Below are 12,898 nucleotides of genomic sequence, written 5' to 3'. Positions count from 1 at the left end.
TTCAAAAGAGGTCAAGTCAGTGGAGGGGAGGCAAAATAGGATTTTTGGATCTAGCCCGTTCTAAACAAAAAAGGTATGGTTCTCAATCTTCCTCTCCTTTACTAGCTGGGACGCAACGTGCAGAACATACAAATGGGTGATCAACATGATAGAAAGTGTCGCCAGTGATACTCTGTAGACCAGAAAAGAGTCGGGTTGACCAGAATGAGTTGAAAGGGATGGGAACCATCAAAGAGATGATGTTGTATAGAAGCAGTCAATAGTTTTGTTTCAACCAAATCAATTCATCTTTTATAAAACAATCCTCTACCTCCTCCCATTCACGTTATTTCACCCCAAGGAGTGTATTGAACACAACATGATCACTGCCGTTGTTTATTCGCCATGATGCACCACATGCTGACACTTGTATCCACATGGCTCATACCCTGTGTTGCTGTAGAAAGGGCGGATGGAAAAGCTCTGAGGTTAAAGTAGCTTTTGCTGTTTTGATAGCTTGAGCTACGGTATACAATGGCACCCGCTGTTTTGTCCAATCTGTGTATTGTTCATTTCACAATACACTCCACTACCCAAAGAAAAATAAAAAAAAAATGGATGTATAGACCGGTGGTTATAAAATCGTTTTCTTCATCCTATCCCATCATGACCTTTCTTGACTTATTTTTTTTTTTTTTTTTTTTGGAATGACTCGACCTCACAGAAACAATGCCCACCATTTTTTCTTTTGATCCTCTCCTGACCTTTTCTCACCACACGGGTATTAAGGACAGAGTGTCTTGGTCGATACACTTTTTTGAAGCAGTTCCAAAGTAAAAAAAAAAAAGCATGAATACGATTCTTTCTTTTACTTTTTCTGCAGTGAGTGCAACTCTTACAAAAAAAGACAACATCAAAAGAAGAATGGGAACAGCCATTCTCTAAAGTCAAAGTGAAGAAAGAGTAAGGTGCAAAGAAGAAAGGGAACAAGAAGTGAAAGAGAAAGAGGGCTTGATCCACTGGTGTTGGACTCTTGGATCGTGGAAGGATGTGGCAGACCCATTCATCCAAGAAAGTGGGTGGTGGGTTCAGACAGCCTTCAAAAAAGAATGCATCTTTGTTTGCTGTTCAATCGGGTGATGTGAAGACAGCCATGGGAGGAGTCAACGCGTTGTACCTAGAGGCAATCCTCTGTTTCAAAGGGTCCTTTTGACAGACAATCGAGATCTTGGACACGCTGTTTTCACCTTCAGCAACGGATCGAACGCAGCCGTCAAGGTTCGCTTAAGCGAGACCACTTGAATTGGCAGCAGAGGACCCCGAGGGAGAAGAGCATCCTTCTTTTTTTTTTGGAACGGACGATGGCTTGAATGGCCAACACCGTCCTGCGGTGGTGTGGCTTCATCCTGATCAGTGGCAGAGAACGGCCCATGAGCTGAACGAGGCCCTCTTGGCCTGTCAGTGAAAGAGAAGCAGTCGATGGCTCAACATGCTCGTTTGGAGCCAAGAAGAGTGTCAAGAAAAGAGAGAAGATAACCCAGAAAAGAGAATGGGATCAAAGCGAATGGTTCAGAAGAGGGCATGTTCTCTTTGGGATGGGGTGTTTTGATACACTTGCTTGGAAAAAAAGTTTTTCATCGGTTCCATCCAACTTGAAACTCCGTTGCTCCTTTTTTTTTTTTTTTTTTTTTTTTTTTTTCAAAAAAAGGAAAAGTGTTTTGCCCATGCATCTCTTTGGATGGACGGACTTGGTAGAAAATAAGAAGCGAATGGTTGAGTGAAGAATTAAACGATTTTTTTTTTCTAGTTGAATTAGCCAACAAGACATTTAACTTGTACCGCTGCTCACCTTTATTTTCCTTTGACAACGACACACGCTCCAGTCGCAACAAACCACGAAGTCTCGCCCTCTTTCTCTGTTCAGGTTTACAACTGTCGATCGCCGGCAAGACGATTCAGCAGAGCTCACGAGGAGAGATTAAGGATGTTCGATTTGAACATGCGTCGATTCCAGAAATCACATTTTATGATCGACACGTCAAACCACTCAAGCTGACGATCCAGTTACGGTTCACAAAGGACAAGGCCGACACACAACACATCTTTCTCTTGCTCCCTGCCACCGTCCAATCGACCCACAGCCCTGATTTTACTTATTTTCCAGTGATGCTTGCCAAGGCCAAGAATATTGTGACGACAGAGGTGATGGAGTGGTTAAAAAAGAATTATGCTTGTCATATTTCCCCTTTGCCGATCCCCTCACCTACCTTTCACAGTGTGATCAAGACGTGGGTGACGACCTTGTTTGAATTGGCTCCGTTGGAAGATGAACTGGTGAAAGGTAAGTGAATAAAAAGAAAAAGGACGTGACTGATGATGTGAATAGCACCGACACGAAATGTACAACATGCACTCGAGATTGAATACGTGATTCATGATTTGAAAGAATTGGCCAATATCACGCTCAAGCTGAAGATACCTGAGGTGATGAAGATGTGTAAGAGGTTAAAGGATCCCAAAGACTTTATCTTTGCCTTGCAAGATCACATCCTTCACATCACAAAAATAAACGTGGGCGCCTTGGCCATCGGAAAACTCACGACGACCAACATGGGCTTGGATAAAGAAGGTCGTTTGAAGGTAAGGGATTGGAAAGCAAACGATGGAAAGGCTAATCTTGTTTAGATATTTGGTCATATTTCAAGAATGGATGCAGTCAAAATTGTGTGTGAATTAATTGAATTAGCAAGTACAAAATAAACCAACTTTGATCTTTTTCATGAAACAGATTTATTTATTTATTTTCCCAGGTTGAAAGCAATAGTGTTAAAGAAGTGTGGGGAGGATAGAGTGAGACACGTAACACTCTTTTCTTGTCATCTGAGTTTTCCCATGCACATTTAATTTCTGTGTAGCATTGAATGAAAACGATCTTTTCTAAATTTACTTTAGATCCACGGGGAATGGATTGAGATGTGTTTGTGGATGAATGGAAAAGGGTGGTTGTTGAAGAGAGGAGAAGGGGGGGGGGTGACTAATTAAAAAGGGAGTGAAGGATTGACTTGATAAAATAAATGGGGTTTGTAAAACATTGGAGTATAAATTACCCATGAACATGTGAAAATAAAGAGTGTTTGCATAAAGAAGCAAATTCACCATTCATTCACATGCAGTAGAATAAAACTATTTTTTTTAAAAACAAGGTGTCACGAGCTGATCATCCATCTTCTCTAATTCCCACTTCTTTTTCTTCCCTCTTTCTTTTCTTTACAAACCCATGTCTGACTTATCTTTTGAGCATTTTGATCCTGAATATGAACTTGGCAATCTGGATGCCAATGGCAAACCCATCAAACCTCGCAAGAAGCCAGGGCGAAAACCAAATCCACCGTCACCAGCACAACGCAAGGCACAGAACAGGGCTGCCCAGAGAGCCTTTAGGGAACGAAAGAGACGGGAGATGAAAGAAGCAGAGAGCAACAACAAGCGATACCTTCAGATGCGTGATGAAGCACTGAAGGAGTGCAAACGATTGAGGGCTAAAGTACAAGAATTAGACTATGAAAACAAGTATCTGAAGGGACAACTACTGACGTTCAAGATCACTTGTATGGCCAAGGCGGTCGATGTCCCCAAGTTTTATGACACGGGCTTTCGAGACAAGATGGGTGCGGACATGGTGACGTTTTCGAAATCAGAGGATATTCCTCAATCACTCGAGTTCTTTTTGAATCACAAACGATACATCATCACTGGTGAACCAGATCCGATCTCCTCCCCTGCCTTCACTCTCGCTTCCACCCTCTCTTCCTTCTCGATCGATGACTTGCTCAATCCAACCCTGATGCAATCCATCCTCCAGCCTGACCTGATCACCGAATTCGTCCATCATCTCAAGGACATCCCACCCACCAGCTGGCTCGATCAACTCCCGACCGAGATCACCAGCCTGATTCCCCTCGACATCCGCAACCTCTTTGCTCCCAAAGAAAGTCCAGAGGACAGCAGCACCGATCCTGTCTCGGACAGCTTTCAACCCCAACTGGCGGTCGAAAATGATTTCTGGACAGAGACAGAAACCACCGAGCATCCTAAACTCTATGTGCCAGGACCCATGCCTCCGTTAGAGGCCGTGCTCAAGATGAGGACGATCAAAGAAGAAGGCGGGGATGAATACCTACTGACGCCAAGTAAGTCCATCAAGTCTTTTTCCTTTTTATCTCACTGTTTGACTAGCTGAATTACAACGCAACGTGCCTCACGATCCACGGATCGATCTCGTTCCTGGACCGATGATGCGTGATTACATGATTCTCTTTCAGGATTATTATGATGCCAATGAACTCTTTAATTATTTATTAGAACATGCCTTGTTCATCGGAGGTGAATTGGGTAATCCAGACTGCTGGTTCGTGCCGCCTGAATTCATCAGTCAATATTGGTTTTTATGTCCAAATTATTTACCTACACGACTGGATAATTCAGTGCAAGTGGCCGTGGTCTTTGCACAAAAGATGATTGAGCACTTGAAGCGTAGAAAAGAAATGTACATCATGCGAGATAAACACATGGAAGAGTTTCCTCAACCGACAGCCAGTGATCTCGATCCGTCACGGATACAAGATAAAATACCAGACCATTTAAAAGGAAATGCATCGTTTGGTAAGCATCATTTCAATTCTATTTCTTTAGCTCATCTCATCTCTAGATCTCTTGGTGCTTCATCATATCAATCGAGATGTACCCAGAATCATTTCACCCAATGCATTCACCGTGTAAAGTTTTCAGTGTAAATTCAATAAATCATCCCTCCATCATCTTTTTTTAAAAAGCATGAAAATGAACCAAGCCACAAAGAATGAGACCTTCCTCCAGAAAAAAAAAGGGCTGCGAATTCTTTTTTTTTTTTCCTTTTTCTTTTTTTCTTTTTAATAAAAAAAAATGAAGAGAAATTATCAGACTAGTTTAGAGGAAAATAACAAACGGACCAAAATAGAACCAGTGGAGAAAGAAGAAGGTGAGGTATTATTAACTATTGATGATGAGGGAATACAACCCACAGCACAAGAACTGGTAGACTTGGCCATGGATGAATTCATTCAAGGAGACGATGCGATGGCCCATGGATTATTTAGGATGGCACTGGATCAATTTCAAAAAGAAAATAAATCGATGGAGGTTGGTAAAACGAGGAGAGACATTGAGAAATTAAAGCAAGGTGTTGCACTCTTTCGAACCGAATTGAAAACGCAGCCTCAATTGAAATTGAGAGTGGCTTGTGCGGACATGATCCTTGCCAATCAACTCCGAATGCAACACCTCCATCGGTTTGCATAACAAGAGGCGGGTCTGTTGCAGACGGATGAGGAAAGTGATGATGGGGTCGCGGTGGATGAGGTTGCGTATGAAGCACTCTTGCTGAGACAGCAGGTGCCAAAGGAAGAAATCGAACTGTACGAGGAAGCGCTCGGCTATGCGTTTGAGATACCATCCAGTGAGGTGGATGTGCATGAATGGAAGTGTCTGATTCAAGAGTTGAAAACCTATGGCTTGGCTCTTGATTTACCCTTGCAACAGGAGCATGCCAATACGGTTTTGAACGCGGTCATTGAACTCATTCAGCAGGTGCCGGGATACAGCGAGAATTGGGAATTGATCTCTTTCTGGACTGCCTGTTTGACCCATCAGGAAAAGTTGCTCAATAAGACCCAAGAAAGAATAGAGGTAGTATCAAAGGCAATCGAATTGGCTTATAAAGCCAATGAATTACATGTCACCAAACTATCAAAAGAACATCCTTTCATTTGGGAATTGGTAACGCATTCATCACTTTTTTTCATTCCTTGTTTGTATTCATTCTTTTGTATATAGTTGGCTGGACTTCTCATGACAAAATCAAGTCTAGTAGATGATGAAGTTGAATCTGTCTTACTTTATGATAGTGCAGTCGAATCCTATAAAAAAGCACATCAATTAACCCCTGGTAAATGCATGATTGGTTCTGTTTACATTTCGATGCTCATCTTTTTATAGAAAAAATAGAAATAGCAGAGATGATTAAAGTACTGGAAGAGATGAAGGAAACAACGATTTATGGTGAGTTCAAAAGTGACAAAGTTGAAATCATTGTTTAAAACAGAGGATGAAGCAAACCATACCCCCCACGCCTATTTTATTTAAATATTGTAAATATAAACAAACGATTCTATTCTTTTTTTTTGGTTTGAATAAAAACAAGCTTTTTCTGTGCCATCTTTTATTCTCGAGATGTTTGTATAAAAGATGAACACATGGAGCATTCAAAAATAGCATCAGATAATGTCTCCCTGAACTCTATTGCATCCATCCACAGGCCATCCTGCTGACTGGCCTTGAACAAAAAGCACGACGCTGACATCGTCCCCGCTGACGATGGTCGTCGAGTCCAAGGATTCAAAAGACACAAGCGACTTCTCATCCGCCACCCTCACCACATCACCAAGAAGACGGATCAGGACAGTAGGAGGATGAATCACACCACGGCTTTCAACTCTATCTTGGGCTTCATTCCAAACGACAGGTGAATCAAAAGGTCTACAGACGCTGGATGGTTCCCCTTTAGTCAAAAGGAAAGCGACCAGGGTTTGGTTGAAATGAGCGAGGAAGGATCTTTAGGTGATCAACCCAATGTTCCCTTTCAAGAGACCTTGGACTCAAATGAGCTAATTTTAAAAGAAATCAACGTTTACCCATTGTGTGTAACCTTCTACAAAGGCACCTTTGAATGAACTAACGCACATACACTTTTTTTGTATGCTCCATGTTGTGAAAATAAATGTCTGAGGGGAGGGTTTTTAATGAAAAAATAAAATAAAAAAAAATTAATTGATAGGATAGTGCTCATTCACCGTCTTTGCTAATTCCTGAGTGTGATCAAAGTCAGTACACTGCGCCTTCTTTTTCATTTCATCACACAAATTATCCAAATCGAATTCTTCAAATCGAGGATGATTCTTAAACTTTTCCCAGACTTCGACCACTTTCTCTGGACTGTTGTGGACATGATCCTGTTCAATTTTAGGCACAGGTTGATCCAATGTATAAAACAAGTCAAATTGTTTAGGATCGACTGTGAAGAGACCATCCAGGTCGTTCGTACCACCCAGTAACTCCGAATGATCCAATAGCGTGTGGGATGGCAGGCCTGCATCAAAGGACAAGAGGTCGTTCAGGTTGCTTGTCTCGGGTGTGGTCGATGAGGTCGATGCCGTGCTACTGAAACTGTCAAACTGAGGTGAACTCGCTCTGGCGATCTTTTGAGGTCTTTCTTCAACAGATGGGTTGGCCGATAAGGGATAACTGAAGGAAGACAAAAGGGTGGCATTCTCGGTCTGTAACTTGGTAATCATCTCCTTCAACATCTTATTCTCCAGTTGAAGCTCCGTGCTCTTTTCAGCACTCGACTTTTCCAATTCCTTCACTCGTTCTTCCAACAGTCGAACATGGTTTTCTTTTCTTTCCCTAAAGGCTCTTTGGGCTGCTCTGTTTTGTGCTTTTCTTTTGTTTTTAGGGTCATCAGACTAGTACAGCATCCTGTGTAAGTTTTTTTTTTTTTTTTTTTTTTTTTTTTTCTCTTCTTACATCCTCATCTTCACTTGTCACTGGCTTTCTGCCCACTCTTCTTAAAGCAGCTTCCGTTTGATTCTGAGCGCTTTCTATAGAATCGAATTTACGTTTCTCTACCTCTTGACCAACCGACGTTGTTTCGGATGAGGCAGGAGAACTAGCTGATTGCTTATCACTCTCACTTTCATTATTATTATTAGTAGAAGATAAAAAAGCCATAAGCATAGCTTGTGCTTGAGGGTTATCTTTCAAAGAAGAAAGATCAACATTTGATATAATTTCAGAAATTGTGTTATCCATGTATATATATGCTTGTGTGTATGCTTGTGTAGATGTGTGAAAAAAAGGAAGATGAAAGAATAAAAAGTGACTTTGATTTAGTAATGCTGCTCTTTGTTCAAAAAAAAAAAACTTAAATTCGACCAATAAAAAGTCAAATTTTAATCAGGCGATTTAGGCATAAATGCTATTACACATTACAACAGTAAAAGACTATGCAAAGTTTCTTGTACTTTTCTTTCTAGCTTGAAATTATAGATGAAGACGGAGCAAGAAACAATTGCGCAAGAAGAAAATAAAATGGACACAGGAAAAAAAAAAAAAAAAAAAAGACAAAATAAATGACGTTAATTCATATTTCAAACTCCATAAAACTTTAAAAACATTTACACTCTCTCTTGAAATATGTCGCATTTTATACATTTCATAATACAATCAATACGTAAAAGCGACAAATCAGTACTATCTTTATTCCTAAAAACATAGAGCATCTCTGTTTTTGATAGAATGATAAAGTCGGACCTTAATTTGTCAATTTTCAAATTTTAATAATGTCGCAAAAAAGAAACTGAAACTTGTGCTTCTCCTTTGCTAGCTTTAGTCATCAGAAAGATGCCTGCTATTCGCAAGTAACGTTTTAATATTCATGTCTTTCAGTTTCTTTCATGCATCATCTATTACGTCTTTGTGTATGCTTTTTATCTTTGAGGATTTAGTTTTCTGTTCAAGTGGACAAAAATTGCAGGGGGCTTGATCTAACCATTGAAATCATGAGGAGATACCTTGTGAGAAGTCTCCTTGACACAGCTTCCTAAAGTACTATGTGTAGCTATCTTTGGTTCCTCAAACAGATCTGATGTTTGACAGCTGCTCTCCTGTAGGGTTTATGAGTGGAGAGTAAGGATGTCGATAAACAGGCTAATAGTCTCGCTATTTAACATCGTTCTGAAGCATATCAGCAACATCAATATGGATGTTGTTCATAATAAATCATAAAAGCTTTTATTTCAAAACCGTCAAGCATCTCCCTAACTTCAAGAACAAAACTGCAGAAATGCTAAATTTTTGTTCCTCACAGGCTTCTTGTTGTCCATAATGCACTTTATCCATACTTTCTTGATATCACAATAGCACAATGACAGACTACTTGATTCACTAAAGGCATTGTGAATAGCGGATATTTCAGTATGGTTGCAATCAATCATGATCATTTTAATTCAGATGATGATCAGCAACATTATTCTCTTGACCCATTGTAGGTTTGATCAGGATACCAGTTGGCATTAATTAACCCACACTTTATCGTCAAAACAAAATGAAGCTTCACAGTCAAACGAAAGAGGAACTACATTTTTATGATACGAAAATTGTTCCTAATAAAAGTAGCTACTGTCAATGATGTTAAGACACTTCATTCATTGCTTGATTTGTCGTTAAAGATAAGAGACACAAATTAACTCTTAAAAAAAAGCATATAAAAACTGCCATCCATTGGGACTTTTTAAAGATTGCTTTTTTATAAACAAAAAAAAAAAGAGACGCACCACATATTGATAAACTCCTTTTCCATAAAAGTAATGATTTGTACAAAAAGCCTTCCAAAAGCAAGAAGAGCAAATACATGAAAAAGTGCTAAATTTCTCTACTGTTGAAGCGGCCATGGCGTTTTACAACACTTGTGTTGAAAGCGAACTTACCATAAGCAGCGTCCAATTTACAATTCGCTCGACTGAAACTATCTGATGACATCTTGAAGTATGCTTTAAAGTATGACCGTCCAAGCTACCAACACTGATGCCATGAACATGCCCGACAGAGACTGGATCATCTGCACTGAACGTGCCTTAAATCAAAAAAGACAACTATAGAAAAGAAGGAGATGCTTAAAAAAATCCAAAGCTATCGACCTTGCAAGATGATAAGTAGAGAATAAAAAAAAGAAGCATACATAAAAAAAAAAAAAAAAAAAAAAAAAAAAAAATAGAAATTGTAAAGCAAAGCCATTGCCAAGCTAACCTTCAAGGGACTGACCACAGAAGCTGTGAAGTAAAGGACAGGAATTCACCAATCACATTGACCGCTGAATCTCGAGATTCTATTGGCTCTTGTATTACCTGAAACACATTGACATTTTACGTAAAAAATACAGCAATTTATATAATTTATATAATTTATATAAATCACAGTAACAGACCAGACCTGGAATCGAATTACTAATATTTATCATATTACAAATTCATTAGAGCAAAGAGAAAGGAGGAAAAGAAAAGAAAATATATATAAACCAAGTGTCTTTTGCTTCTTTCATCAAAATCCATCTACTTTTTTTTTATATATACTACAAGAAAAAAAAAAAAAAAATTAAAATGAAGGAAGCTCTTATTATCGTCGATGTTCAAAATGACTACTTTCCTGGTGGAAGACTTCCTACTGACAGCCCAGTAGAAACCGCTCAAGCCATTGCTCGATTGATGGAAAAGTTTAGAAGAGAAAACAAGGAAGTTGTTCATGTTGTCCATCATTCTACAGAAGAGTTACTCAGTCGTCTGAGATTCCTTGAAGCAGGCACATCTGGTGCAGAGATCCATGAGAGTGTCAAGCCACTGGCTAACGAAAAGATCTTTACCAAGAGCGAAATGAGCTCATTCATAGGCACCAACTTGAAGGAGTATCTCGAAAGCAAGGGCATCGATACTATTATTGTTGTGGGCATGATGATCCATAACTGCGTCAACTCGACTGTTTACTCTGGTAGTCATCGAGGCTTCAAGTGCATTGTTGTCGATGAAGCTGTCAACACATTCGATCAACCCTACGATGGTAGAATCATCAAGGCCAAGCAAATCAAGGAAGCCTTCCTTGCTGGTATTGAATTCGCTTATGCCAAGGTCAAGAAGGTGGATGATATCTTGAACAACAACTATTAGATCTATTAGATGCTTATAGCTTTAGTATAAATAAAACGTATCTTTAGAGTCCATCTATTGTTTGCTTTGCTTTTTGATTTCGCATTGCTTGACATCGGCTATAACCGCCTTCGTGATGATTGGTGTTGAATTGACCTGTCAATTTGTATCAGAGAGGGTTTCTTGATTGATTTTAATTCTTTGCTTTCTAAGCTTATTTATCAGCGATTACCTTGTATTTTATAGCTTTTAGTTCTTTTTTGAAAAAAAGAAAAAAGACAGCGATTAAGGTTCTTTACTGGAATAAATAAAGATGTGTAATAATAAGTATGATTTATAAAAATATGAATACTTTTATATGATAATAAAATAGATAATCATTCTGGCACATACACAAAAAAAGTTTTATTAACCCTTTTTTTTTTTTTTTTTTTTACAAGATAAATATTGTCGTATCCCAACATACTTTAAACATGCTTCATATTCAATTTATAAAAAATCAGAGTAGTGAATGCTTTACAAAGGTTTATTACAGTCTTTTCTCTATTATTCGGTCATAACTAATTTCACTCCTTTAACTCAATACGAGTTGTTTTAATATAGCTCCTGATGAAATGAGACATAAATGAAAAATGGATCTACTTAAGAAACAATTGTAAACAGTCCATTTGCATAACCAGGAACAGGTCTTCATATTAAAATTTATTTATACTAGATCTACAGCTATAGTTAATTAAAGTATATTGAAAAGAATTTAATTGAACCTTCATGAAAAGAATATAAATATCAAATAGAGTAATATTAAATAAAAATAGAAATTTTTAAGTCTCGTTGAATTTTATATCTTTTTATTCTTACGAGATAACACAAATATGATATATATACAATCATAAGCTTTTTGTTTTAAAAGCAAATATACTGACTTTGTTAAAGTAACACATGCTGTATAGTATCCTTTCATGCTTTATTTGATTCAAAAATTTTATTTGTAAGTGTACATCCCATCTCTTTGAACTAAATAAATCGTTCCTTCTGATGACTTAATACCTTTTAATTAGGACACGTTTTACGATTAATATGTCACTGATTTTCAGCTAGTGTGTCTTATCTTTTGGTATTATTACAGTTTGCTGGATGTTACAATTAGGATTCATGTAATTTCTGACGTCAATATCCTCTTCGTATGAATGTGCCAGTTCACCAAAAGCTTTCAACTTTTGGTTTTTCTCATCTAGCTGGTGACGATGATATCTTTCTTTAAGTTTACTGAGCCTAACATAAAATAAGCTCAGATTCTAGAATGTTATAATACTAGAAGGAGATAGGTATAATCAGTTCAAATTATTTTTCCAAAACCAAGTTTGTCTTCAACAGCTGTTATATGCATATTGCGGCAAGTGGATTCTTTCTAACACTTACAGTAAATTATATCCTTTTCACTTGTTAGTACATTGATACTAAATCTAATAATTTCAATGTAGGTTTTAAGAATATTGGTCGTCGATTGCCTATTTGAATATTCATGTCAAGAAAAATAAAAAGAAAGTAATATGGTTTATGATAGATTTCTTCATTGATCATTTCATCTGATTTCACAGTGAAATGGTATTAAAGTCTTTAGCTAAATTAATCGATGTTCTTTATCTCAAATGAAAGTATTTACGAAACCAGTTACAAAAAATATGATTTGTTAACTGTTCTAATCTACTGAGTAGTGTTATAAGAAGTAAAATTAACTCAATATTATCAGTAATGTAATAAAGGTTGCTTTTATAAGATAAGCATAGAAAAAGCTAGACAGAAGCTAATGCATATATCGTCTTGCGAAACTTTTATAGAATTTAGCACTTTTGTTAAATTATAGCGAGGTAGGAACTTTCAACCTGGTACTCCTTCCCGTTGCATGATTGAAGGATACGCAGAATATCAATAGCTGCACAGAAATATCTTTGGTTTCTGAGATTCACCTTAACATTTTTTGAAGTGCAATAAAAAAAAAAAAAAAAAAAAAAACTGAATGTATAATACAAATGTCCATACGCAGAGAAAAAGAGTCCCACGGGTCATGATGTTAGGCTATTCATTAAAAACGTTATTAAAAAAGAAAATATATATACTAAATCATATCT

The 12,898-nt window shown here is 37.8% G+C and overlaps 6 protein-coding genes across 6 annotated transcripts; 4 read left to right on the top strand and 2 right to left on the bottom strand.

The window, feature by feature from the left end:
* Positions 1-1,717: 1,717 nt before the first annotated feature.
* RO3G_16616 (uncharacterized protein) lies at positions 1,718-2,664 on the top strand (the record flags this gene model as incomplete). The annotated part of the gene is made up of 3 exons (XM_067671200.1): positions 1,718-1,730; positions 1,787-2,320; positions 2,366-2,664. 3 exons carry the CDS (start codon positions 1,718-1,720, stop codon positions 2,662-2,664), a joined length of 846 nt encoding a protein of 281 aa, XP_067527301.1.
* Positions 2,665-3,256: 592 nt separating this feature from the next.
* Positions 3,257-4,758, top strand: RO3G_16615 (uncharacterized protein; the record flags this gene model as incomplete). The annotated part of the gene is made up of 3 exons (XM_067671199.1): positions 3,257-4,169; positions 4,216-4,641; positions 4,688-4,758. The coding sequence occupies 3 exons, from the start codon at positions 3,257-3,259 to the stop codon at positions 4,756-4,758; spliced, it is 1,410 nt and encodes a 469-aa protein (XP_067527300.1).
* Positions 4,759-5,115: 357 nt separating this feature from the next.
* On the top strand, positions 5,116-6,012 carry RO3G_16614 (uncharacterized protein; the record flags this gene model as incomplete). The annotated part of the gene is made up of 3 exons (XM_067671198.1): positions 5,116-5,161; positions 5,321-5,793; positions 5,851-6,012. 3 exons carry the CDS (start codon positions 5,116-5,118, stop codon positions 6,010-6,012), a joined length of 681 nt encoding a protein of 226 aa, XP_067527299.1.
* A 278-nt stretch (positions 6,013-6,290) lies between these two features.
* RO3G_16613 (uncharacterized protein) lies at positions 6,291-6,711 on the bottom strand (the record flags this gene model as incomplete). Its single annotated transcript, XM_067671197.1, has 2 exons — positions 6,291-6,574; positions 6,708-6,711. 2 exons carry the CDS (start codon positions 6,709-6,711, stop codon positions 6,291-6,293), a joined length of 288 nt encoding a protein of 95 aa, XP_067527298.1.
* A 128-nt stretch (positions 6,712-6,839) lies between these two features.
* On the bottom strand, positions 6,840-7,884 carry RO3G_16612 (uncharacterized protein; the record flags this gene model as incomplete). Its single annotated transcript, XM_067671196.1, has 2 exons — positions 6,840-7,538; positions 7,600-7,884. 2 exons carry the CDS (start codon positions 7,882-7,884, stop codon positions 6,840-6,842), a joined length of 984 nt encoding a protein of 327 aa, XP_067527297.1.
* Positions 7,885-10,229: 2,345 nt separating this feature from the next.
* RO3G_16611 (uncharacterized protein) lies at positions 10,230-10,790 on the top strand (the record flags this gene model as incomplete). Its single annotated transcript, XM_067671195.1, has 1 exon — positions 10,230-10,790. One exon carries the CDS (start codon positions 10,230-10,232, stop codon positions 10,788-10,790), a length of 561 nt encoding a protein of 186 aa, XP_067527296.1.
* Positions 10,791-12,898: the final 2,108 nt, after the last annotated feature.

The sequence above is a fragment of the Rhizopus delemar genome, genomic scaffold (genome assembly GCF_000149305.1).
Source record: "Rhizopus delemar RA 99-880 supercont3.21 genomic scaffold, whole genome shotgun sequence".
In the NCBI taxonomy this organism is placed as follows: domain Eukaryota; kingdom Fungi; phylum Mucoromycota; class Mucoromycetes; order Mucorales; family Rhizopodaceae; genus Rhizopus; species Rhizopus delemar.
The sequence above is the reverse complement of the archived record's forward strand: the minus strand, read 5'-3'. Positions and strand labels throughout refer to the sequence as shown.